The sequence below is a fragment of the Lepisma saccharinum genome, chromosome 3 (genome assembly GCF_977018435.1).
Source record: "Lepisma saccharinum chromosome 3, izLepSacc3.1, whole genome shotgun sequence".
Taxonomy (NCBI): Eukaryota; Metazoa; Arthropoda; class Insecta; order Zygentoma; family Lepismatidae; genus Lepisma; species Lepisma saccharinum.
The window spans coordinates 28,665,621-28,690,988 of NC_139231.1; the positions used below are offsets into that span (position 1 = coordinate 28,665,621).

General features: G+C 38.1%; 1 protein-coding gene across 1 annotated transcript; it reads left to right on the forward strand.

Moving 5' to 3' along the window:
- Positions 1-950: 950 nt before the first annotated feature.
- On the forward strand, positions 951-24,943 carry LOC145984951 (beta-1,4-mannosyl-glycoprotein 4-beta-N-acetylglucosaminyltransferase-like). The gene is made up of 3 exons (XM_083118381.1): positions 951-1,299; positions 18,158-18,223; positions 23,051-24,943. Exons 2-3 carry the CDS (start codon positions 18,161-18,163, stop codon positions 24,587-24,589), a joined length of 1,602 nt encoding a protein of 533 aa, XP_082974507.1. The 5' UTR covers positions 951-1,299; positions 18,158-18,160; the 3' UTR covers positions 24,590-24,943.
- Positions 24,944-25,368: the final 425 nt, after the last annotated feature.

Below are 25,368 nucleotides of genomic sequence, written 5' to 3' on the forward strand. Positions count from 1 at the left end.
CAATACATATATAAGGATGAAATCAATTAACTTCTACAGAAAGACTAATGATAGCATTCATACATAAAGGCTACAAGTAGTATGTAATATGCCACAGTACAGTATTGTGATATTTCTTTTATGAATTGTCAGTTTATATACTGTTAATAAATTTTGTAATACTGCTAACACTATAAATGAAACGCTTGGAAGAAAATTCTTTGAAGAGCGTACTTCTTATATCGAGCAATACGAAAATGCAACAATTCTCCTTTTTTCGTTATCTCCGTCTTTAAAACTGAAATACAAAGACCTTAGTTGTCACGTTTAGAGATAGAAGCCTTTATAGTCCACCATTTGCGGGAAACAGAAACAAGAACATTGTTGAAATCTTTGCATGGAGCCATTCCTACACTTACAAATATCATGTCATGTGAAATCAAACATTTACGTTGGTTTTGATAAATAAACGCAGATATCATAATACTCAGGATCACAAAGAGACCAAACATGCTCGCAAAAGTTATGCTAAAATTAACTCTGCACATTGTGCGCATTTCTACAAAATGATTATAGTAATCAGATGATAGTAATAATATGCTGAGCGCACCATATATCCACAATCCTCTCCTCTTCTGATCATTCTACCGATCGCGTGAACCCAGAAGTATTTGACTGTAAGAAGCTCACTGGATAAATGGCCAAATGACAAATAAATATTAATGAAATGAAAATAGAAGGTATGCGCAAATGAGTACGGCGCTGATAATAGTAAACTTTCAAGTTCTACTAAAAATCATATACGGTATTGCTGATGATGATGACGTCCTTGAAGGAGAAGTAGCAAAACAACTTTCTGTTTGTGCCAAGAATTGGTTACAAAGTAGTAAAGTTGGCAACATTGCTTACCACACGGTTTTATCCGTTGTAGATTCGCGTGCGGTTTTAGAAACAAGCGGAGTGTTGGCGGGGCGAGGAGGGCATGTCTGAACTTGCCGAAGCGACATAGCGGTGACAGAGTTTCCAAGGAGGGAAAAGGGAAGAATAACAGTTCTTAGCTCGAGCCAAGAGTCGCCATTCAACCGTCAAACGGAATAGAATGGAGAGGGTAAAGCGCGCCCTGTTTCCTGGAATCTACTCAAGGGAATTTACACCTTTCGCGGTTGCCAGCCGGACGTCGTAACAAGCATTTCGCAGCGGCTAATTCCATCGTTACGTGCAGCGTCTGTTAGTCGCTTCCCCTCAGGCGTCGGGACGTCCACCGATAAGGGAATCGCATAGAATGTGCAGCTTGGAGCGCTATTGAGTTTATCATTTGTGGTGAGTACAGTGACAGGATTTAATAATTTTCTTGCAGGAAATGTTAATAACTTCATTCGCGAGTTGTCTCAATATTTTTGCATGAAAGTGGACCAAGGTTGAAACGCACAGGTTGGTTCATAATTGACCCGGATTTAGATTGGCCCCTATAGGGGCTCAACGCTCAAGTAGTGACTGGTGGCTCTGAATTAAGTGAAGGGCTCAGTGGTGTAGGAACAGGAGGAGTACATGATACCCTCAAATTTTTGAAGGGGGTACAGTAGATCCGAGTTGTACTCCTTGTACCTCCCCCTCAAATATTTTGACAGAATGCTAGATGCTGATGTTAAAAGAACCTATTTTCTAATAGCTAAACACAAAAAAATATATAGTGTTTCCAAACATTTAATTTCCAATAGAATTGAAACCACTTTAAACCTATTCTACTACATTGTGGCTCACCTGTGCTCTTGGAAACCTTTTCAGGAGATGGAAACTCTTTGAAATGAGTGTGAAACGATGGAATAACATAATGTTTAGTTTCGGAACATCACGCTGCAGCTTAATAAAGTAAAGTTTTCAAAAGTTGTAGTGTACTTTCTAAAGTAGTTAATTGGTTAAAAAAAATTGGGTAATAGAGAAAATTTGATCAATAGTTGCACATGTGTTATAAAATGTGGTTTCTCACAAAACACACACAAATTTTCTAATAACAATGTATTGATCTAATTTTCTCTATTACCCCATTTCTCCCCTACTAGCCCTTCACCTAACTTCAGAGCCACCAGCCACCGTTGCAGTGTCATAAACAATTTCAGAAAAAATGGGGGATTTCTGCACCTAATTTCGAAGCAGTGAAATTTTATATATATATATCATCGCCTCCAATGATAAAAATTTGTACAGGTAGAGTGAGAAATATTGGCGTACCCAGATTCTTTTCTGCGCGGGGGTGGGGGGTGGGTGGGGGGACAACAAAACTTCTTTCCAAGGGAGCAAAAACGCTTTTATTCAGCGAGTACAAGGAATATATTTCGATATTGTGGCAATGCTTCATTTTGAATTATTTGAAAGGGGAGTAACACTTATTTTACTTTTCAACGTAAACACCAGGCGGTTTGTTTAAAATCACTATTTCTTGGAAGTTGCATAAATAAAAGTTTGTCAGTGTGTTACTGACCGTGTCAAAGTAAGTGGATTGGGATGCAAGGAGGCGTAAATATTTTCTGGTGGGCAGTTACATTTAATCTACTTCTAAATGCCATTTTTTGTGATAAAATAACACTTCTATATTTATAGTTTTCTTGTTGCTTTGAGGGGTAGAGGGTCTCCAAGAGAGCGTTTGCCTCAGTCATCCTCTGACTCCGTCACTGCTGTGTGTGTGTGTGTGTGTGTGTGTATACTGTGTACATAAGCGAGTGAACTCTTCAAATATGATAGTAATTTCAATAAATTAATATTATTATTTGTGTCCTATTGTAACACACCACTTATCATCCCACAATTCTTCAACGTCCGCTTTTACTCGGTTCATAAGTATTCAGTAAGAAATATAATAATTGCAAATATAATTCCATGGATCCGTAAAATACGAGTACATCTACTTATGTGAATTTTACAAATGAGAGAATGTTTTTCGGTACCTCATAAATTTGCCTCATGATTAGTAAATATTTCTGTTTGAAAAATTCACGCTTCATTTCAACTACTATTACCAAAAAAATGTGATTCTGAAGAATAGAATCTCATGATTCTATGAGACCCTATGAGAACCCCACCCTTCAAGGGCTCCGTCTAGCTACGGGCCTGGTCGTTGAAAAATCGGCGTCGGCAGTGGGTGGGCCCTGGCGCAGTTTGAAATAGTATTATACCCTCATGCCTACCCAAATTGACCATATGAGAAAATTCATTGTTTATAGTTGAGGAGAGATTAATATAATTTGATAGACTCAACATACTTTTTATACGGAAGTTGAAAATGGGCAAATAAATGTTATGTATGTGTGTGTGTGCGTGTGTCTACTATAATTTCAGAACCACTTTCAACAATTTATTATGTAAATACCATGGTACACAAGATGTCATTTTGGACTTACATAATGGACAAGATGCCCTGGTTTTACAATCCTAATATTACATTATAGTACCTCAATTTGAGCACAATATGTGAAGCGACAAGCATCGATGTGATAGTCCATCTCCTGCCAGACAGAACAAGTGTTACTGTCGCTGCTGCTTCTCCAAATGCATTTGAATGCGTCGCTACCATGGAACCCCACAGAATGTTTGCCATTTTGAAGTTATCATGTTCATACAACACTCTTAAAATAATTAACATAAATTACTGTGACTGAAATGAAATTAGTGTATGTGTAAAATACATAATATTAAGTCACATTAATTTTCCAGGGGGAGCGTGGCTCTCCTTGCTTCCCTTACGGACATCGGCCTCCCCGATCACACAGTGGTAGCGTCGTCGCCTTGTAATCAAGGGGTCCCGGATGGATGAACATAGTGGTTCGGATCTCACTTTAAACTGTAGGTCCAGTCCCGATTAGCCTTACTGTGCATAAAGTGGACTCAAAACACCAACTCAATTAATCAATCAAAAACCTTACGGACGTCTGTGGCCGCTACTGGTAGAGTAAGAATCACGGACACAGAAGGATACCGAAAGAGAGCGACAGAAAACATAGAAAGGAAGAGAGTAAAAATGAAAGAGAAGCAGGATGAGAAAGAGAAAGAGAGAAACAGAGGAAGTAAAAGAGAGAGAGAGAGAGAGAAAGGGAGTAGAGAAGGACACAAGATAGAAAGAAGGAAAGAGGAGAGATAGATAAGTTCTACCAAAAGTATTTACACTTCAGGTAGAGAACATTCCATTTGGTTACACAGTGTCTATAATGTATTCAGAAATTGTCGAGTTTCCACAGAAAATATCTGTCAGTGGCAACCCCGAGTCAGCATTGCATGGTTGCTTACGTACAGGAGAGAAAATTCCCGTTTTCCGAGATAGCCTCGAAACGAAGGCCATGAACAACACGTTACTAAGAAAAGTTGTTTGTTTTCATGTCCTCTACAAGTTGTGAAAGTTTGTCGGTGTTCTACGGCGACGTCGCGTGTGTGTGTGTGCGCGCCTGTATGTTTTGTTATTTAGCGTCGATTTTCTGTCACTTTTGGCTGAACGTAACGATGTTAGATAAAAATGATGAAGGGACACTGACAATAGAACATCCATGCCCAACCCGGGACCATCAGAGCCTTCGACGGAAATCGAAAGTCTGTGTGTAATATATTACTAACAAGCATTTTTGTTAGGTGCTAATTATGTTATAATTAATTCACAAATTTCGAAGATTTTAAAGAAAACATATGTAATAGCTGACCACGCGAAATTCATTGCACTTTATCCACGATCTCCGCTAATAAGTTTGGGAACGCAACCAGCTAATTTAGAAAATGTGTTGTCGCATGTGCAATCCTGTGGCTGCCCTTGCGTGATTTTATGACCAAATCGCCCCTGTAAGAAAACTCCAAACTTGCTGCTTAATTACACGGTACGACAAAACGAGTGAACTTCACGTTTTATCAACCGTAAGTAAGTTTCCGTTGTGCCTGGCGTGACTCAATTTCATACGTGTTGAACAAGTCGTCCTTTCAGAACTGAAAAGAAAGACAGATTCAACAATTTGAAGGTAATTAATTTTCTCAGTTACTTGCAAGGAGGATTTTCCAGGTCGACTCACTGTGAACTTTTGTGTTTGGGAATTTTCATGTTACGTAGGTTAGAAGCCATCAAAAATTTCCACAAAATGATAATTATATTTTTTTCAAATTAAAGCCTGAAAAGGTTATTGCAACTTACGCATGTTTACACGTATGTGAAAACTTCCGGTGTAATTAGAACAAAATTGTTGACATCATGCTACTTTCAAAGGCAATCCGCACTGCAAAAACTATAATTGTACTGTGAAATCACAGACAGTTAGAACGCCACCGAAAAATTACGGTCTGTTCGAATGTTAAAAAAACACTATCTGCATAAACAACAACAAACGACATCATAACCACAGAGATAGCAACACCTCAGAGTTCGCCTTTCATTTGTTTGCATGCTGTATTCTCTGGTGGGAGTAGTGTAAATCCGTTATTACATGAACAAATTTTATGTAATTTACGTAAATTGTTATGTATTTTAAAACCAATATGCACTCATCACTATAACTATAAAAGTGCGATAACACATTTTACATCATTGTTATTATGTACTGTGTTTGTAATTTTGAAGTTGGGTTAAATGTTTTCAAGTCTCTCTTATCAATAGTGAAAATAGTGTAAAATTAAATTACAATGAACTATCAGTAGATTTTACGGTGCCATTTCGATTCAAATTCAAAGCTAGCCACGTCTTACTAAAAATGTCAACACACGTATTTTCACAATCGTGCATGAAAACGTTCGCTCTCTCTTCAACTTAATTTTTTGTCTCTAATTAGTGCAATGTTATGGAATTTTTAGTAAATTTTATTTAGCCTTGTTTCTCTTCGTTCGCGTACTTTATGTGCGTATATTAATTAACATGCACCTAGAGTTCTACAAAAAGTAATACAGACTGTTCAGCTTTAGTGTAGAACGTAGGCATCAACATTCAGAATTTTGATTGTACAGCAAGTGCTAAAAGTTCCGTCCTGCACATATTTGGAACTTGTCTCGCCACACTTCTGGCTATGTTTTGATGCGCTTCTCCGTTTATATTCTGGATCCCAGCGGTGATGATAATCTTCAGTTCCTATTTTCTGGAGAAATACTTCTGTACAGTGTGATATTAAGATAACTCCACAGGAAGAAGTCTGGATTTGTTAGGCCCGTGGGCCTGTCAGGCCAGAATCATTTGGAAGTTATTCTCTTTGCAAAAGGCTATTAAAGCACATCCATAGTTGTACCGACTCGCTGGAACCAACATTCACGCTTGTTCTCTTTTGGTAGGCATAAGAACTGGGTGACTAATTTTTGGTAGACACGTAAATCCAGACTGACTTAAAAATACAGTCCAATTATTCTGCGTATAGACTCAGCGCACCACCCGTCCCTACATTTTGTGGGTGCAGAGTGTTATCTTCAAAGGATCGCGAGTTTCCACTATGCCAAAAGCATATTAGTCAATGGGTTCTTATGACGGAGATATGTCCATGACTGTGAATCTGTTGACGTTTCACATAAACCGTTGTTCTGAAATAATGTTCCACAAAAATTGCGATCCTGAGTACTTAACCGCATCATAAACTTGTTCTAAAGAGAGTCAGTGCAAACACTTGCAGACACTTGTTCATGCCAGCTACTCCACACCTACCTACCGTAGGAGCGATAAGGAGTTCACAGTAGATTAAGAACATCTCCAGCCACCTGGTTAAATTACCCATAAACAACGGAGCACAGATTACCGGCAATTGAAGCTAATTATTATAAACTATTTACAGTTTAGTTCACGATGTACTTTTAGGCTGAACACCCTGATAAAATTTAGCTTCCAGAAATACGAAGCCGCATAGTTTTCCTCCATTTCGGATCGTCGTCCTCTGTCAAATAAACCGTACCCATTAAAACTGTTAACCCCCCCCCCCCGCTCTCTCGGTGACTAAATGCAGTGTGTATAATGTATCGATGGATAAGTTATTTGGTTCCTTTACTATTTATCACTGAAATCGCGATGTGTGTATGTATACATGCATTAAGTGTGCCAGCAGGTCATATTCTTAACAAACCAGAGGCATATTGTTGTATTGCTTTGTATCTCAAACTTTCAAACTGGCGTAACACTAAGCCAAAATTCATACATTCACCGTACCACCAAGTAATGTTACGGATGTTGAATGCTAACATTTAAAATCTCATGATGGTACTGCTTAATACTAGTAACTAGTGATCATACAATTACTAAAACTGTACTTAGATTACCTTGTTTTATTGACATTAAAATAAGAAGTAACATAATTACACGTATGTCTCTTGGGCCGCTTATACAACCAACCCTTGTCTGTAAGAAAGTGATAAAATAATAAAGAAAATACATGAAGAATTATATTACATAAAAAGAAATTACATAATTAATAAAAAAGTGACTTTGGAGTTTAGCACTTTATGAATAAGACTCACATTACAAATTTTGAGCCACTTTAAATTCTGAATGTAATAATTTACCAAGCTTCCATAACAGCATCCGAAGGTACGTGTACCAGCACTCGTACCAAATAGTTTTAGAAGTAAACAAACTGCCATAAATACACTAGAGGATGTGGGGAGGTAGAGCCCCACATGTTCTCGATCTCGGCCATTTTGGAGGTGATGTGATCAGCACTACACTCCGGTTCCGTTCATATAGTATCGTGCCATGAAGTCACATTTAGGGGATGCGGTAGTAGAGCTCCACGTATTCTGAATCGCGGTCATTTTGCAGGTGGTGTTATCAGCACCACGCTCCGGCCGAATATTACCCCCCTTCCCCCAGGTACCTATTGATTTGAGGTTGGGCGAGCCCCAGAACCACTTTATGCGGGGACAAGGCCGGAAAAATTCCCACCTTAGGTCACCTACGACGGGAATCGAACCCAGGTATCCCGCGAGGCAGTCAGACGCCCTATCCACTAGACCACTGCTGCTCTAAACAAATTTTACATGCCCATATTACGATATCAAAGAGAAGCGCCTAACCTATATGCAACCTGGAGTACCAAAGTAACGGGTTGGTTGCATAAGCAGTAGGCGATTTGAGCGATTAATGAATCTAAGTATATGCTTTCCGATTAGCTTTCCTTGCATACGTATATCCTTGTAGGGGAAGGATCCAACTTCATTCCTACCGAACCTTGAAACATTCCCGCCAAAACTGAATTTTCTATTCCAACTTGAAAAAGGGGTCAAATTTAGCATTTCCGCTGAATTACGAATGGAGAATAAAAATATTACCGTGACTCGTTCTTGAACGACAAAGAGGACATGTTTTGTATTATCCAATTACGTGAACACTTCGACTCTTATTATTTATAACTCCTCCAGAAGCTCACAAATAAGATCTCTGACAAGATATTACCTAGGATTGCAAAAGAAATCCCGCACAGTCAAGTGTACCGACTCGTCCTGTACTTGCAACTTTTCAGATTGCACAGACACAAGCATTATTGCAATTATATGGCATAAAATATAACACAAGTTGCGAAATGTACGCATAATAAATATAATAATATTTGCAATCCTTAGATACTGGCATTCGCTCTAAAAGTTACTTCTGACGCATAATGTTGGTAAATAAAATGTGGCATTGTTTGTTTGTATCATTCGTATGTGAAAAGTGGCAACAATTCAGTGGCTATTCCACATTCTCAAGAAAAAATCTCTGATGCGAAACGAGACACCTTGATTCAAACTACGCCATCAGGGTGGCACAAAAACTAGATAGATAAATGCTATATTATCTGAAATATGGATTTTGGTTTGAAATTTTGAAATGTATTAAATGTGTCTGTCCCCTAGAGGATATCGCTTCCCCCTTCTGCTTTCCAACTCATATTCTTCTGTAGTCGTCACTGGCCTCAAGACTGGTTATTACAAAACGATATTTAGTTGGAATTGACAGTGTAACTGCCTTAAAAGTAGTTTCCATAAAACCAATAGAATCTGGATTCGAACCAGGGCTTCTAGACATCAGAGACCAGTTCTGTGACCTCAAGCCCTTAAGGTCAATATTAGAAGATTTTAAATGAGCTTTCTCATGACGAATGGGATATGTTCAGCCAGAGCTGTCATTCAAGATTGATGCGAATTCAATACTACTCAAGAGCAGGGAAAATCTAGCATGCAAGCTGAACAGTAGGTCGCATTATCCCATCATAATAAAAACATATTCTTGATGTACCGGAAGTGTAGTGGTAACGTCTTCACCTTGTCATCAAGTGGTCACAGGTTCCATACCCTGTGGAGGCACATAGTGGTTCCGATTTCACTTTAAACTGTTGGTCGAATCCTGATTAGCCTTTCTGTGCATAAAGTGGACTTAGAAACAAACTCAAACAAGAAAATGGAGTTACGATATATCGAATTTCTAACTACTCACTTTATAACTAATATGTAATTCACCTTACTGTTTTGCACACACAGGAGATGTACTATGTAGAAATTTTATGTAATATGTAATTACCACAAACAATCAGCGAAACTGACAATATTTTGCTTTTTAATATTTATTTATTTAGTTTTATCCATTTGGATATTCTCGAGTTACATTTTGTTACAATTTTAGATTTTCATACTTGCATTTAATTAATATTGTTTTCACTTCTGTTATTTTGATAAGTAAATCATTTATTTATTATTATATTTTTTTATTATTATTATTAACCAACTTTGGGATTCCTAATCCGGAAGGTTTATTCGTGTAGCAAGATATAGTATGTCTTCTATGTGTTCCTATCCTGAGCAATGATCAGTCCACTTTTAACAACCCATATCAATTTCCTTCAGGTCCGTCTTAATATTGTCATTCTATCCTCGTCTTGGCCTTCCTACAGGTCCCTTGCCACCAACGTTCACAACAAGAACTCTGTAAACTATTGTATCCCCTCCCATGCGTGCTACATGGCCTGCCGACCGAAGTCAATGCCATGGCTTGCTAACGTCTCATCCTGTCAGAGATAATATGATCAGACGTTCCATTAGCTGTAGTACCACGTTTACAGTTAGGATGATGTTACGATTCACCAGTTCATAAATCTGCTGGGACAAGGATGTAATGTAGCCGATATCTCTGATACCTGAGAAGAGTAAAGTCATTTGTGAGTTGCTTGAAATTTACTTTATACTTATATTAATATTTACGATACCGATGTCCCAATGAGTAATGTTCTTTCCTGTATGACTGCCCTGTAGTACACCAATGCTTCTGCCAAGTTTTCCATCTGGCATGAAAGACGCCCGAAAAAAAATACACGGTACTGTCCGACCGCGATAAACAAGCCTAACTCGAGTGGACGAATCCATACGGGAGGGGAGAAGGAGGTAGAAACATGCACGAAACAAGGGTTTGAGTTTCAGACCAGAAGTTTACTTGTATGTTTTCGGTTGTTTATCACTAGCTTTGTACTACAGCTACGATATTACGCTTGATACTTTAAAGCTCTGCCGGCAGAAAACGATTTTCACAGAACCCGCCTTAGTGTTCCAGCCGTCACCCCTATTTTGCCAATGTACTCGTCCAGTTAGCGCAGGCCTACTTGCGTCATTCAGCAATAGAGACTAAAAGCAACGAATCAGAGCAGGTGAAAATTAGAAGGACTTAGAGTCACACTATCGGAAAATATAAAGTACCAGGATATCCCTCATGAAAACAGTATGTGCTAGGATTATTAGCAATAAAATTAGGTATTTGTTATTTTTCGCCAGAAAGAAGTAATATATATTAATATAAATAGATTTAATGCAAGAAGTTCATAAGTTGTGAAAATCTATAACACTGTAAAGTTTTTTGTCTTGTTATTCTCACAATAAATTCTTACAGAAGAAGATGAATTTGATGAACTTTTTTTGTCATAGCTGTAGCCAGAACTTTGATTTGGGTGTGCAGAATGTTAAAAGTAATAAAGTAATCATTGATATGGTTTCTAAATTAAATATAGCGGCAGGGAAAAAGTTTTAGAGGGCTCTCGTATGCTCTTTCGATTATATTTTTTACGGTATACAAATAAAATATATGACTAATGTTTTAAATTCACATTAGGTAATATCCGTAAAAATGAAACCTTTCAAAAGTTTCCTCAATATTACCTTTTGTCTTGACATAATAACAATAAGTTGTCTTTGTTAGAGCGGTTGTATTTCAGGATCACGGTCAGCTGTTACAAAAGATTCTTGCCAATAATGCAATAGGAAAATTTAAACAGAAAAACCAACACAACCAATGTAATACGGAAATAATACAATTAAAAGATTCAAAAATAAGATGAAGTATCCCACCCTTCGTAAACCTGCGGCCAGAAAATATTTGTAGAAATTCCCTTGTTTGCCGAATCCGCAGTAAATTATTCTCAGATGAATATTATATTATAATACCGAAAATTACAACACTCTGTTCTTAATACATTGACAATATTTAGTCTTGGTCTTCCTAAAATTCTACTTTTAATTTATACACAAGCTGATTGTAAAGTATATTATGGTATGTTATGGTGTGCATCCCATGTTTTTTTGGAAGTTCATTTCGTACGTAAAGATGCAATGCACGTTAATTTAATTTATATTTTGGTTCTATAGAAGCATTCTAATTTATCTACTGAAGAAACGAGAAAACGAATAATTAAAAAACAGTAAACTTTGGAAACTTCTGGATGGTCAATGTTTTTAATATTATAATTATGTACATTAATGATTTTATAAAATGTGCAAATATCTCATCGAAAAGAGAAAGCATATTTTTTACTTACACGTGCAAGATGTATTATTTATCAAATATACACATTTTTGTGTAACTTATAATTTCTTCAATACTTCTGTTGATCTTGCAGTGGAATGTCAAACATTTTGGTAAACGTCTTACAAACAGGCTTGTAGATGGCAGTGCATGACAGAATAATTTCAGTTGTTAAAAATACTTGAAACTGTAAACAGCAATTTAAAGAATATGTGTATTAACTTCATAAAACACTGAGTAATGATTACACAAAATATAATTTGAAATCATCCGTGTTATGTTTTTCCCCTTGAACGTTTTGTTATGGTCCTATATATACGGGGTGAGCAAAAGGTAATGTGCACCTACACTAAGCTTCATTATGCAGAGAAAAACTTCCCTTTCTTGATGTTTGTTGGTACATAAGGACATGAACAGTTGGTTAGTAAGACACTCATTCTTGTCAGCCACCTATTGTTGTCAGTCACCCATTGTTGTCAGTCACTCATTGTTGTTTCTTCAGTTGTTTCTTCGGATCGTGATCTTGCAAAGCTCGGAACTGCATTAGCAATGTTTTTTTCCCTCGAAGCTCGTGTGGTTTTGGTTGAACAAGTCTTTCGACATGGAGGTGAATATACGGAAGAAGTGTGAAATAAGTTTATGAAAACGTTTCCTGATACAGATCCACCACATCGTAATGCAGTGCGGCGGTTGTCGATAAATTTCGCAGAACGGGATTAGTGAAGAATGCGCCGAAATCAGCAGGTCATGAGTTCTAACATAGGACAAATTACAGGATATTTCGATTAGAATAGAGCAAAGCCCAAAGAAGTCAATTCGTAAATTGTCACAGCAAGTGAGTGTGTCGTACGGCAGCGCAAGAACCGCACTGAAAAGCACTTACATTTACACCCCTACAAAATAACAGTAGTGCAAAATCTGCAAGAAAGGGAGCACGACAAGCGTGTTGAGTATTGCCAGTGGTTCAGGGACTAACCATTGCTACTGAAGTTCAGCGCTTTGCAAGATCACGCTCCGAAGAAACAGATGATGAAACAACAATGAGTAACTGACAACAATGGGTGACTGACAACAATGAGTGTCTCACTAACCAACTGTCCATGTCCTTATATACCAACAAGCATCAAGAAAGGGTAGTTTTTCTCTGCGTAATGAAGCATAGTGTAGGTGCACACTTACCTTTTGCTCACCCGGTACCTTCAATAGAATAACGCACTACCAAAATAACGTCACTTATATCCGGTACATGATATGATATTGTACTTCGTTGCAAATACTCGAGTCAGCCGAATGAGTTGGTTTCGCCTTCGTCCTCGACTCTCAAAGTTCCAGTTACTCTCTACATCCTACCTGTTCCATCTATACGGCAGAGTCGTACAGTGGGATCCAAAAGTATTACCAAGGAAATTGTCCATCACTGATGTCCGCTTCTGTTGGGTTCCTAGCCACTTGCTGCCACCAAGTCTGCTGATGCAGACGGCGACGTTGTCGTCCACCTGCTGCCAGCTAGCGACCTGCAGAATGTGTTTCGTTGTTCCGTTTTTGAAACGTGGCAGACAGAGTGGGATGAGATAACAGGGGAACAAGCTTCAAGTTATCAAGCCCATCCAGGTGCTTGACGTTCCTCGTCCCGTCCCTCCCGCCGAAAAGAAGTCATCTTAACGCGACTTCGGCTAGGACACAACCGTCTCACGCATCGTCACTTTCTGCAATGACTGGACCCTCCGTTGTGTCCTACTTGTTGTTTTAAGTGTCCGGCACATTCTTCTCGAATGTACCGATAATAATGAACTCAGACAGAGTCACTTTGTCATCTATGTTGGTAGACGATGACATTGTTTTATCCAAGGTTTTTAGATTTTTTTTAGAAGAGTAGACCTCTTTTACTGTTTCTGAGGTGTTTTTCTTAAATATCCTTACCTTTTTAATGTGTGGTGTTTGTTCTATGCAGATCCATTTACAACCTGCATTTTTAACCTTTTTAAATGGGCTTTTTACACCCTTCTTTTTTTAATTTTGAGGTACAAGGATCTTCCCGGCATACGTTGAATAGTGCAAAATGGCCAAATGTGCCGGGACATCCAAAAATGTTAATTCAATCAATCAAATACTCGAAGTTCACAGTGACAAATGCTATGTCACGTGGTATGCTTGCTCTGATTGTCTTTCTCCTCTTACGTTGTGGAAATCATGTTTAGAAGCGAACTCCGTGATAGGTTTTTGGGACCTTAGAAACTACTGAAGCCACACGTTTAAGATTTGGTGATTTGGTAGACAGAGATACCCTAAAAGAGCTAAATTCTATGTGAAATATTTTCATCAACCAACAAGAGAAGATCAAGAATCAATATTACGTGACTTAACGATATCTCAAGAACTGCTCAAGTTATAAACGTGGAATCTTGTGGAGTGAAAGACAGGATAATATTATTTAGAAACAGAGCAGGGGAACACACACACACACACACCCACACACACACACACACACACACACATACACACGTTTGCTTATGTACGTAATGAATAGAACGTGCAATTCGATTCTAAGGTTCTGATTCCAGATGTTGTTACATTTCAGACACTCTGTTCACACCTCAAGCTGGAGGTTCAGTTCTGAGTACCCTTATATGTGCATCAAATAAAATTTAAATAGACTTTGACTATCCATTTCTCCGATCACTGACAAACACGCTAGCAGCATATCGCGATTCCAGTAAATCCAGCTCCACCTTAGTCTTGCGGTATCGAACGTGATTTAAGCGAAACTTCGGCCAAACGATAACGCAAGCAAACTTGAGCCACGCATGCGGTAGTTACGTAATTGTTTTAGATTCGAAACTGATTTCCCGCCGTATCACTGCATGAACTAGAAGAGCTCTATTTATGTCTTCCGAGAAATAAAACCTGCCAAGAGAATCGGCCGTCTGTCCGGGAAAAGAGAATTCCATTCCACAGAATCAATACTCATCGTAATATCAGCGACCTATCAGGTCTGCGGGAAAAACTATTGGTCATTCCCTGAACTATTGCCCTTGCATGTTGTGTGTGGATTTTCTTACCTTCTGACTATTGATCCGCCAACTCCGAACTGCGATCTAAATGCGGAAGACCGAACTTAGCCACTCTGTTCTTCGTAACGCAGGTGTGGAGGTGATATTCGTGCATGTCATGAAATATACATAGCCAAAAGAAGCATATATTTGAAAATAAGATATGAGATTGTGAAGAATGGCAAGAACTAAGCACTGTATTGATGTACTGTCGGGCGGGTTTATCAAATATTACCCTTGCATTGTCTGTTTCTGCTAAGTTATGCTCGGAAAGTTGGTTCATATTGAATAATATGGTAACATGCCATATATACAATCACGGACACTTCTGGGTTGTAAAGACTCCATTGAAAGTTTATGGTTCAATTGCAATCTAGAAGTGTCCGTGACTGTACTTACAACGTATTATTTTTGTAAATGAGCCGACGTTCGTGGTGGTGTGGTTAGCTAACACAGCGCGCTACGACGTAAGCGGTCGCGGGTACGATTTCTCGTATGTGCATGGTTATTCTTTGTGAATTTCTCTTCATGTGTTTCACAATATCACTCATTCTCATCTCCTGGATTAGCCAAAAGTTGCAAAAATGCGAAGTCAAATACACCAAATCAATCAATTTTTGTTAATGAGTCATTCCACACAATTCTAACCGATTATAATTTAGCAGTTGCTTCAAATTAAAAACGGCTTCCGTGCTAGAGAGGCCAGCCAGTGGTCCTGGGTGTGTTTGTCCCATCACTTACTTCATCGTTTATCATCATCGTTGCGATTATTCCAAGAGATAGAAAAGCAATATAAAGTAATAGTATGATCTTGAGAAAACATTTTTCAAAGTTAGGGTTGGATATCTAAAAGATAAATGAGTAAATGGTTAAATTCTTTTTTAAAATGCCTAAAGAATAGAACATTAAAATAATTGATTGATTGATTTGGCGTTTTAAGTCCATTTGGTGCACAGTAAGGCTAATCGGGACTGGACCTACAGTTTAAATTGGGATCCGAACTTTATGTGCCTCCACCGGGAATTGAACCCGGAACCCAGAACATTAAAATATTTTAAGCAGTTACTTACGTATCTATTATTTTGTGTGCTCAACGCTGACTTAAAAAAACAAACGGTTTTACGTCTCTGCTTTGGATCTGGTGGCAATTTTGTATTCGAAGCGCGGAAAAGAAAGAGACGAGTGCAAAAGAGACGAAAAGGAGAGAGAATTACGCGAGGCGAATAGAAGTAAAGGGAATAGAGAAGAAAAGTTAGGAGAGAGACAAGAATACAGAGGACAAGAAATACAAATTGAATAGAAAGAATGAAGAGGACAAAGAAAAAGAGATGGGAAGAAAGAGTATGGAAGAGAAGAAATTAGGCAAGAAACAGGAAGAGGAGAGAAAGGAAAATAGAAACAAATGAATTAGTAGAAAATGGATAAAGAAAGTGAAGAGAGAAGGAAGAAAGCAAAGAGAAGAGAGAAGGAAAACAAGAAGGAAAGGGAAGAGAGAGTCAGAAAAGGAAGGAATGAGAAAATAGAAGAGAAGAGAAGAAAGGAGAGAAAAGGTTAGAAAATAAAGAGAAGGAGAAGAAATGGAAGATAAACGAAGGTTAGGCAGGGAGGCGATTGGAAACAACAACTTTCCTGTACGGAAACACGTAGAGGGTTCGAACAAGCTATCCTCGAAGTTTAGAACATACGAAGAAACCATATACTTTTGATTAAAAATGTATTTACCTGACTATTAGAGTTGTTTCAATCTATATCTTTGATGAAACTTGGGAGAAAGTCCTCAAACTTTGTATGCATGACAGACGATTTGCATGAGGTAAATACAGTCATTTATTTACACAGATTTAATGCCAAGTCTAATGATAATGCTTCACATGATAGTTACAGACACCATGACCCTTGTGACACGAAAGTGCAGAGGTCATTGCGGCAATCACTCCAACCACAAATGTGATTCTTTCGTGCTGGTAATTGTTGAAGCAGTGAGACTAATATGCTACGTGTATGCCGCATGTACACACAGACTATTGTGCTGTTTTGAATTTGATTAACATGGGCAGATAAATAGCTGATTTATTTTCTTGCTGGCGTTTATAACTTAACCGTAAGCTTGTTGCATGTTTATTTACACTTCGGGCTGCATTATTCGCCGCATGATGTAATGAGATTCATAAGCTATATTGAATGATGTACAAAATCAAGAAAAATACAATATTGAAACATATTCGCACATTAGGGAAATATTTTCGGTCGTGAAAAAATAAGAATACGATTAAGTATAACCCCGTATAGTCACAACAGAATGAGTGGAAAATGTTTAAGTTGGGCACAGAATTATCCGAAAATGGTTAGGGGTGATTCTAGAATTAGGGGACACTATTGATTTTGAGATATTTTTTTTGAAAGATCGAAGAGTTATGAAATTTTTTCCATCTTGATATTAGATCTGTAATGTTTTGATAGTACATAGGCAGCAGAACTAATTTTCACTAATAACGTTTTATTTAATTATTGAAAATTTCATGCTCCATGCTAATGGAATTTTTTCCATGCTAATGACAAACCAGACATTTTTCTTTTTCTTTAGGATGTTGGATTGAATTACCCCCAGCTTTCGTCTTTTTATTTTTTATCATTCAACAAGCAAATTCTGATTTTTATATAACTTTATAAGAAGTATTTGTAACCCAATCAGTCAAACAAGATTCCAGACGATATATCGCGATATTGAAAAAAAATATCGTCCAAGCCATATTAACTAGACGATATATCGGCACGATATTTTGGCGATATATATCGTGTCGGCGATATATCGCCACGATATTTTAGCTATATTTATCGTGTCATCGATATATCGTCACGATATTTACTGATATATATCATGGAGACGATGTATCGCCGATATCATGATAGGGAAAAAATATCGTATCGTATCGTCTGTGACGATATTTTCTTGACGATATATCGCGATATCAAATTTCCGATATCGTCCATTCCTAGCATGACTCGACCAATGAACACGTACGAGGAAAGAGAAATTCGTGGATGGGGAAAGCGTCTGCAGCTCCCAGCTGTTTGTATCGGCGTGTACTGCTTCGTTCCACCCACCTCCTTCCTGTCCTTCTGCGCAACTATGCTCCAGAGATTCCCGGGATAGAGTATAGATATAAACTTATGGTTTACGGTTAATGTAACTATTTCTTGAATAATTTTTGTATGTTATTATTATTATATCAATGATATCATTATTGTTTCAATTCAGCTTGAAATCACTAATGTATTATTACGGAACTACTTAGTTAAGTAAGTTATTGATTATATTTGTATCTTATGATGTAAAAAACTCATTCTTTATAAATTCAATTCTTTACTCTTTCAGGTTATGCCAACGTTGGGGTGCACCAAGCGACGTGTACGAATATGGCAAGCTATCTCTGCCTTTACAGTACGTACCTTGTCTAACTTATTGTAAATTCTGTGAATGTTTATTTGCTATCTTATCTGAACAATTAGGTTTTTCAACAGCCAAATATCCAAACATGTCCTTCCACGTGCTCACTAATAAGGAGGGATAGAATTTTTATGATCTAAATATGATATACAAAAATATACTTATAATCTAAAAAGCTCTAAATGTGCTCTAAAACATAAAAAAAACATGGCCTAATAACCATATACAGTACATTTCTAATTAATATGTAGTGTTTTCTCATATAACTTACTTCACGGGTCAAACCATTCATGAACACTCCTGTTCACACGAAGTAACACACGTTATAAGGTTCGACAGCTGAAATATGTACCCCTTTATCTGAACATGAGTGTACAAATAAAAAACCGAAAAGAAACAAGTAAAAATATGAGATATGAAAGTATACATGTAGACTTATTTATTCTGTATTCTAAATATCAGTACCATATGTTGGGACACTTACCCATATACCTTGCTAATTGACATTATGAAGTTGACCTTCCTAAAATATTTAGAAGTCCATCTAAATATTTCAGGTAGGCAGGTCAGACTCGTAATGTCAATTAGCAAGATGTATGGGTGTCATAGTCCATAAATCATTAATGTGGCAACATAGCACTTGAGCGCCAGTTGAGTAACCAACTCTGTTCCTCTGTATCACTTTTTTATCGTGAAGAAACCATATTCGTACTGTGCCATGTGAAGATTATTGAAAATCGATACGTGCTGTTTAGGTAATATATTTCCCTGACTTAATAGGTCTAGTTGAGGCGTGTCCAACTGAAACGGTCTATTGATTATATGCTTTACAGAAGTGAGACGAAGTTCCTTCCTATACACAAGAGTACCATTGTTTCCCAAAGCCGTAAGGGTTGTTCTTTTTCTAAGATTATCGTCGTCGCCTTGTAATCGAGCGGTCCCGGGTTTGATACCAAGTGGAGGCACATAGTGGTTCGGATCCCACTTTAAACTGTAGTTTCAGTTTCGATTAGCCTTACTGTGCATAAAGTGCACTAAAAACAACTGAATCAATATTTTTTAAAGGTAACCAAATGGCTACCTCTCTTACACGTAGTGCACTCTGGACTGCGTTTTGCAGACTAACGAGGCTCTGGTGCCTGGATCTGCAGCCATGGTAATTCTTTCTAAGAATTGTGTTGTGTCGTTCATATATTTGTGATTGTCCTTCATCCATTTCGTCTTATAATTATTCATACCCATCGTCGCGATGAGCCAAAAGTGGAAGAAATGCAACGTAAAATTAAGCAAATTATTCCAAGATTGTGCATAAGATTTTTTTCGGCATTTTCATAAACTAATTTTAAGGCTGGACTGGATCTTTACCCGACGCCAGCGAAACGGTTTTTGAAATTTCCTCTCCTTCCAAAACAAGGAATTGTTATTTCAAAATATGAAAAATTATATCTGTTTGGTATTGCTTCCAGAGCATTCATGTGAATCATCGTTCTTCGTGTGGTCTGCTTTCGCTGTCGTCCAGATATTTGATGGAAACGTAGATACGAAATCATTGCAAATAATCTAGACAACAGCAAGAGCAAACTTCACGAATATTCACGTGAATACTCTAGAAGGAATTCCAAGTAGATACACTGCTGTCATTCGACTGTCGATTACAGCTGTGTTACAGCATTTCGTCCCGAGACTGCACCATGCACTGCTGTCATTCGACTGTCAATTACAGCTGTGTTACAGCATTTCGTTCCAAGATAGCATGGAACCACTACCTTTTGATCCGATTTCGACGTTTTCGCAACATGATACATCATTTCACGTAATAGTAATCTGCACTAGCAAGTCTACGACTGTAAACTGTTTCGAGAATGCTTTGCATGTCCAGACTTATTTCAGAGGCATACGGAGCCTCGACAGCCTCTCGATCGGGTTTAAGTTGAACACGTCTTATACATCAGAGCTGTTGTCGAGAGTATACATCATCTGCTTAACCTTACTCAACAGCATATACCTTCTACTTCGTTTCGTTTATATCCATGTAATTTGGCCATTACTCCAATGAGCTTATTACTGTTAAAAAGTTCTCGTTTCATGTGATCGGGAACGTAATGTTGAGATGGAAAGAGAGTAAGAGTACACGATGCGCGTCAGAATTTTATTCTTTGAAAAGTTAAATTTAGCGGAACTAATGTTAACATAAACAACTGTTTGTTTTCCTATTACTTTTTTCGCTTTTTACGTACGTATTTTCCAAAAAAAATTCACTTTAGTTTAATTAGCAGTATCATTAAAGTCTTTTAACAATGTACCAACTGATAATTCACATATGCAATATAAACAAAGAAATAAAATACGGTAACATGCTGTACTGTAGCATATAAATTTTCAAAATGTTTTCTCTATCGTATATTGATTGATTGAGTTGGTGTTTATGTCCACTTTAAGGCTATTCGGGAGTGGACTTAACTACAGTATAAAGTGGGATTCGAGCCACTGTTCAATGTGCCTCGAGCCCGGGACCCCTTGATTACAAGGTGGCGACGCTTCCACTGCGCCATCAAGGAGGTTCCTCTATCGTATACATTTACAATTTTCTATATACACTGCTGGACAAAAAAAAAAAAAAACGTACACTTGCATTTTTTGTGATAACGCATAAATTCTGATTCGAAGGCTAACTAAAGATTGCAGAAATTATTGGAAATAAGAAAACCTGAATATATTCAACAGAAGGCAAATTAAAATTTATTGTTAATAAGATAAATTAGAACAAAAACGAAAGTTACAGAAAACTACCAAAAAAAAAGGAAATCTTACCAATATTTTTTTTAATATTTTAACTGGTACTGGTGGGGTATATAAGCTGTCTAGTAGCGGGTGTTTCCTCCCCTGGCATCAATTACAGCTTGTACCCACCGTGGCATACTTCGAATAAGGTTGGCAATCACTTCTTGGTCCAATTGCTCCCATTCTTCTTGAATAGCAGGTCTTAGCTCTTCAATTGTTTCTGGAACTATTACGCGGTTTCTGATATGTCGTTTCAGTTGATCCCAGACGTGCTCTATAGGATTTAGGTCCGGGCTTTGTGGTGGCCATTCTAATCGCGCAATCGCAACTTCGTCCAAGTACTCCGTGACAATATTCGCAATGTGAGGACGCGCATTGTCATGCAATAAAACGAAGTCCGGGCCTATGAATGGTGCATATGGTACTACATGATCTGCCACACATTCTGTAATATACCTGCAAGCTGCCATTGCCCCATTCTCTACAAGAACCAACTCTGTACGTCCTTGTAAAGAGATACCTCCCCGGACCATGACACCGCCGCCTCTAAAGGGTGTTATTTCAACGAAACAACATTGCGCATAACGCCCATTAGGCCTTCTATACACATGTTCACGCCCGTCTGATGAACGTAGGTTGAATTTTGACTCATCGGAGAATAAAACCATTTCCCACTGCTCCACATTCCAATGTAAGTATTTTGTAGCAAATTACAGTCTTCGCTTCCGGTGACGTGCTAACAACCTCGGACCTGTAGCCGGCCTTCGAGATGATAAACCACTTTCATTCAGTCTTCTACAAACTGTTCGTGAAGAAACCACAGCCCTATGAACATTTCTCAAACGCCGTGCCACAATATTTGAAGTCGTACGACGGTCTCTGAAGACTATGATACGCATTAAACGATCTTCCCGTGCTGTTGTGCATCGTTTCTGACCAGAACCCGGTCTTCTACTATAGGAACCAGTTGCATCGTACCGTCTGAGAGCTTCATGGATTTAGCACCCTAGCAATATAGCGTACACTACGACCATCATCGCGAAGAGCTACTGCTTTTACTACCTCTTCACGTCTCATTTTCAAGCTAGCAAACTTACAATACACTTGCAAGAAAAATACCAGCAATGACACTGTCAATAATATCTGTTACTATGAACCAAAATTCATCGCTCTCTAGACATTAAACAAAATAACATCAACAGGAATTGAAAATCAATAAATTAAAACAAAATTGCATGAAATTGATTTTGAGACTAGTAGGTGTTCCAAATAAGTAAATACGAATAAATAAATAAATAAATAAATAGATAAATAATAAACGGAAAAACTATGGAAAATGTTTAATAATGAATGTTCAATTGTTCAATACTTAACTGAGAGCGTAATTCATAAGTAATTGCAATGCAGATGTCAAATATTAAGGTGTCCGTTTTTTTTTGTCGAGCAGTATATAATAAAAATGTATGTATGTATATATGTTTGTTCCGGCATAACTCTCGAACGCCTAGAGCAATTTCAACCAAACTTGGTGCACATATGACTTACAATTTGGGAAGAAATACTGTGGGGGTAAGACACTCCTGGCACCCCTAGGGGTGGGTGTGGGAAGGGGGTGACATGTAAAAATGATCGAAATTAGTGTGGAATCCATAGTTTTCGGGGTCGCTAATATGAATAGTGACACTCCCAATGCCGTTAAACGCCAACTTCATTTTACACTATAGTTAGAATTCATTATTTTTTGTCTAATAGAATAATGGGATAAATAAATACCCGGGAAATGCCGGGTAATCAGCTAGTATATTATAATATGCCTCCTTTACGTCAATTATTTGAATATCATCATCAGTATTCTACCATGAATGATATTTTCTTGTAGAAGGTAATTTATTTCATCCATATTTTTAATGGAAACAACTCAAAGTTAACAGAATATGGTCTCCACTTAACGTTTCACGAAACTTAGCGTATTCTCTGCTAACATTTTGCACTGTTACACATGTTTATGAATGAACTGAAGAATGATATTTATATTTCCAGATCCTTGCCACAGTGCATTACGCATTGGTACCATGGCAAATAGACGACCATCAAGATTTGAAGTCAACTCTCATATCGACATCCTTCATGGTGCAACATCCGGGGGAAGAACCGTTAGAAGACCAGGCTTTTACTGTGCTGACAACGGAAGATAGCATAAGTACACCTTCCTTCGGAGCTTCAAAAGTAAAACAGGATGCAAACAAAGCACAGAGGCGCGTCAGAGAACCGACAACTGGCAACGAAATGTCTTTCACGATTGTGTACGAAGATGAAGAAATCAGTGAAGTGTACTCCCCGTTCTCAAGGAGTCGTGAACCTCGTAAGTTAGTGATGCTGGGTGATGCCTACAACGATTACTTCCGACAGATCAACGGAGTGTTGTGCTTCGTTCAAGGTACGGACGTCAGTGCCAGCCTTGCAAGCCACGGCGAGTGCATCTGCAAGAGAGACTACTTCGGGGAAGATTGCGGCATTCCGGCCGCTGTCTGGTACGGAGTGAACACCTCAGAATATCCAGAAGCGATCGAGAACTTGACGAGACGTGAAGTTCCTAGACGCGTGATACACGGAATAGCCGTGAATCACGAGCTGGACCTTACGGAAGTTCGTTTCCACGAACTCGGAAACAGCGTCGACCTCTACATTATATCCGAATCGAACCACAGCGCTGCCGGAAACCCGAAGCGAAGATATTTCCGGGAACACACGAAGCGCGGATTCCTTCGGAAATTCAGAAGAAAGGTTCTGTACGTGATCCAGAACAGCTTTCCAAAAGAAGGTCTGGTGAACGGCTGGGTGGCAGACAGCTACATGCGCAAATATATAGGACTGGTTGGGCTCGGCAAGGTAGATGGCGTGAGACCGGATGACATATTCCTCTTATTCGATGCGGACGAGATACCGAAACCAGAAATCGTAACTTTCCTCAAACTGTACGACGGCTACACCGAACCTTTCAGCTTCAACTTGCGTTGGTCCACCTTCGGTTTCTTCTGGAAGCGATTCAGCGTTCTGCACAAAGAAGAAAGGACAACGATAGTCGCTGGATGCACCGTTGGATTCCTGAACCACGTCTACGACAATGACGCCATGTTGATACGCAAGAACACGTGGTATCTGAGTACTTATGCCCTGAAAACGGAGGCATATGAAGCCAAAGGTGGTAAGGTCGAAACAATGCCAATTGGTGACGACACTTACAGCGCTGGTTACCACTGCTCATACTGCTTCGATCCAGAAAGCATCAAAGTTAAGCTCATCAGTGCACAACGAAGCGACGGGATAAGATGGGGAAACTATCCGGAAAAGCTACAAACGGAATATATCCTGAATCTAATCGAAACTGGAGTATTTTTCGACAATACAATATCCTTTCAGTTCATAGACCTTATACAAGACACAGATTATGCTCCAACATATATGCTTTCTCACTTCGACAAGTACATGAGCATAATTTTGCATCCAGATAATAGAACTAAGAAAGGTGTTAAATTTTATAAGAACCTAATAAAGGGGAGATTGAAAGTGCCTAATTAGTGAATTCAGAAGTAAGAACATTCATTGCGATGTCAATACATCTTTGGCACTACGCTTTTTTATATTTAAATGATTAAAGTTATCAATGCCTTGTGAAGTATATGTGCCTTTCCCTACAACTAAAATGTTTTTTGTATTGTTCGATGTGTAATGTGAAGCACACTGTGATATTTTTAAACATCCAGAAATATGCTTATTTGTTGTTGCTTTGATATAAGATGTTAAGATATTTTATAGAAGATATTTATTAAAAACTGTTACAGATTTATTACTTGTAATAAATCATAAAGGCCAGCTTCTTCTACTGTACGAATTGCCACACATATCACAAGTTAAAGGGTTTATTTTTAAGACATATATTATTATTAGGCCATAGGATATTTTCTTCACGTGCACATATTCTCGTTGTTATTGCTTCCTAAGATTTATTTTTACAAGTTGTAAAATCTGATTAACTTCTCTTCCTAAAGCAGCATAATTGCAAAGAGAAGCGTTATAAACGTACACATAAACACACATTAGAATAACATTGCAGTGCCGCACTCTCAACAAACAAACACACACGCACGCAAGCACACGTACACTGATTGGTTGACTATTGGACCAAGATTCACTGAATGTTTACTGTGAAGTATATTTGCTTAAATAATATAAACGTATATTTTGAAAAATCGGATACCCAGCGTTGCCAACCGGACGGTTCTCACTGTACGTGTACAGTAATTTCTTTTCCACACGAATTTTCAATCCAAAACTTAGACTGTACGTTAAATGTGCGA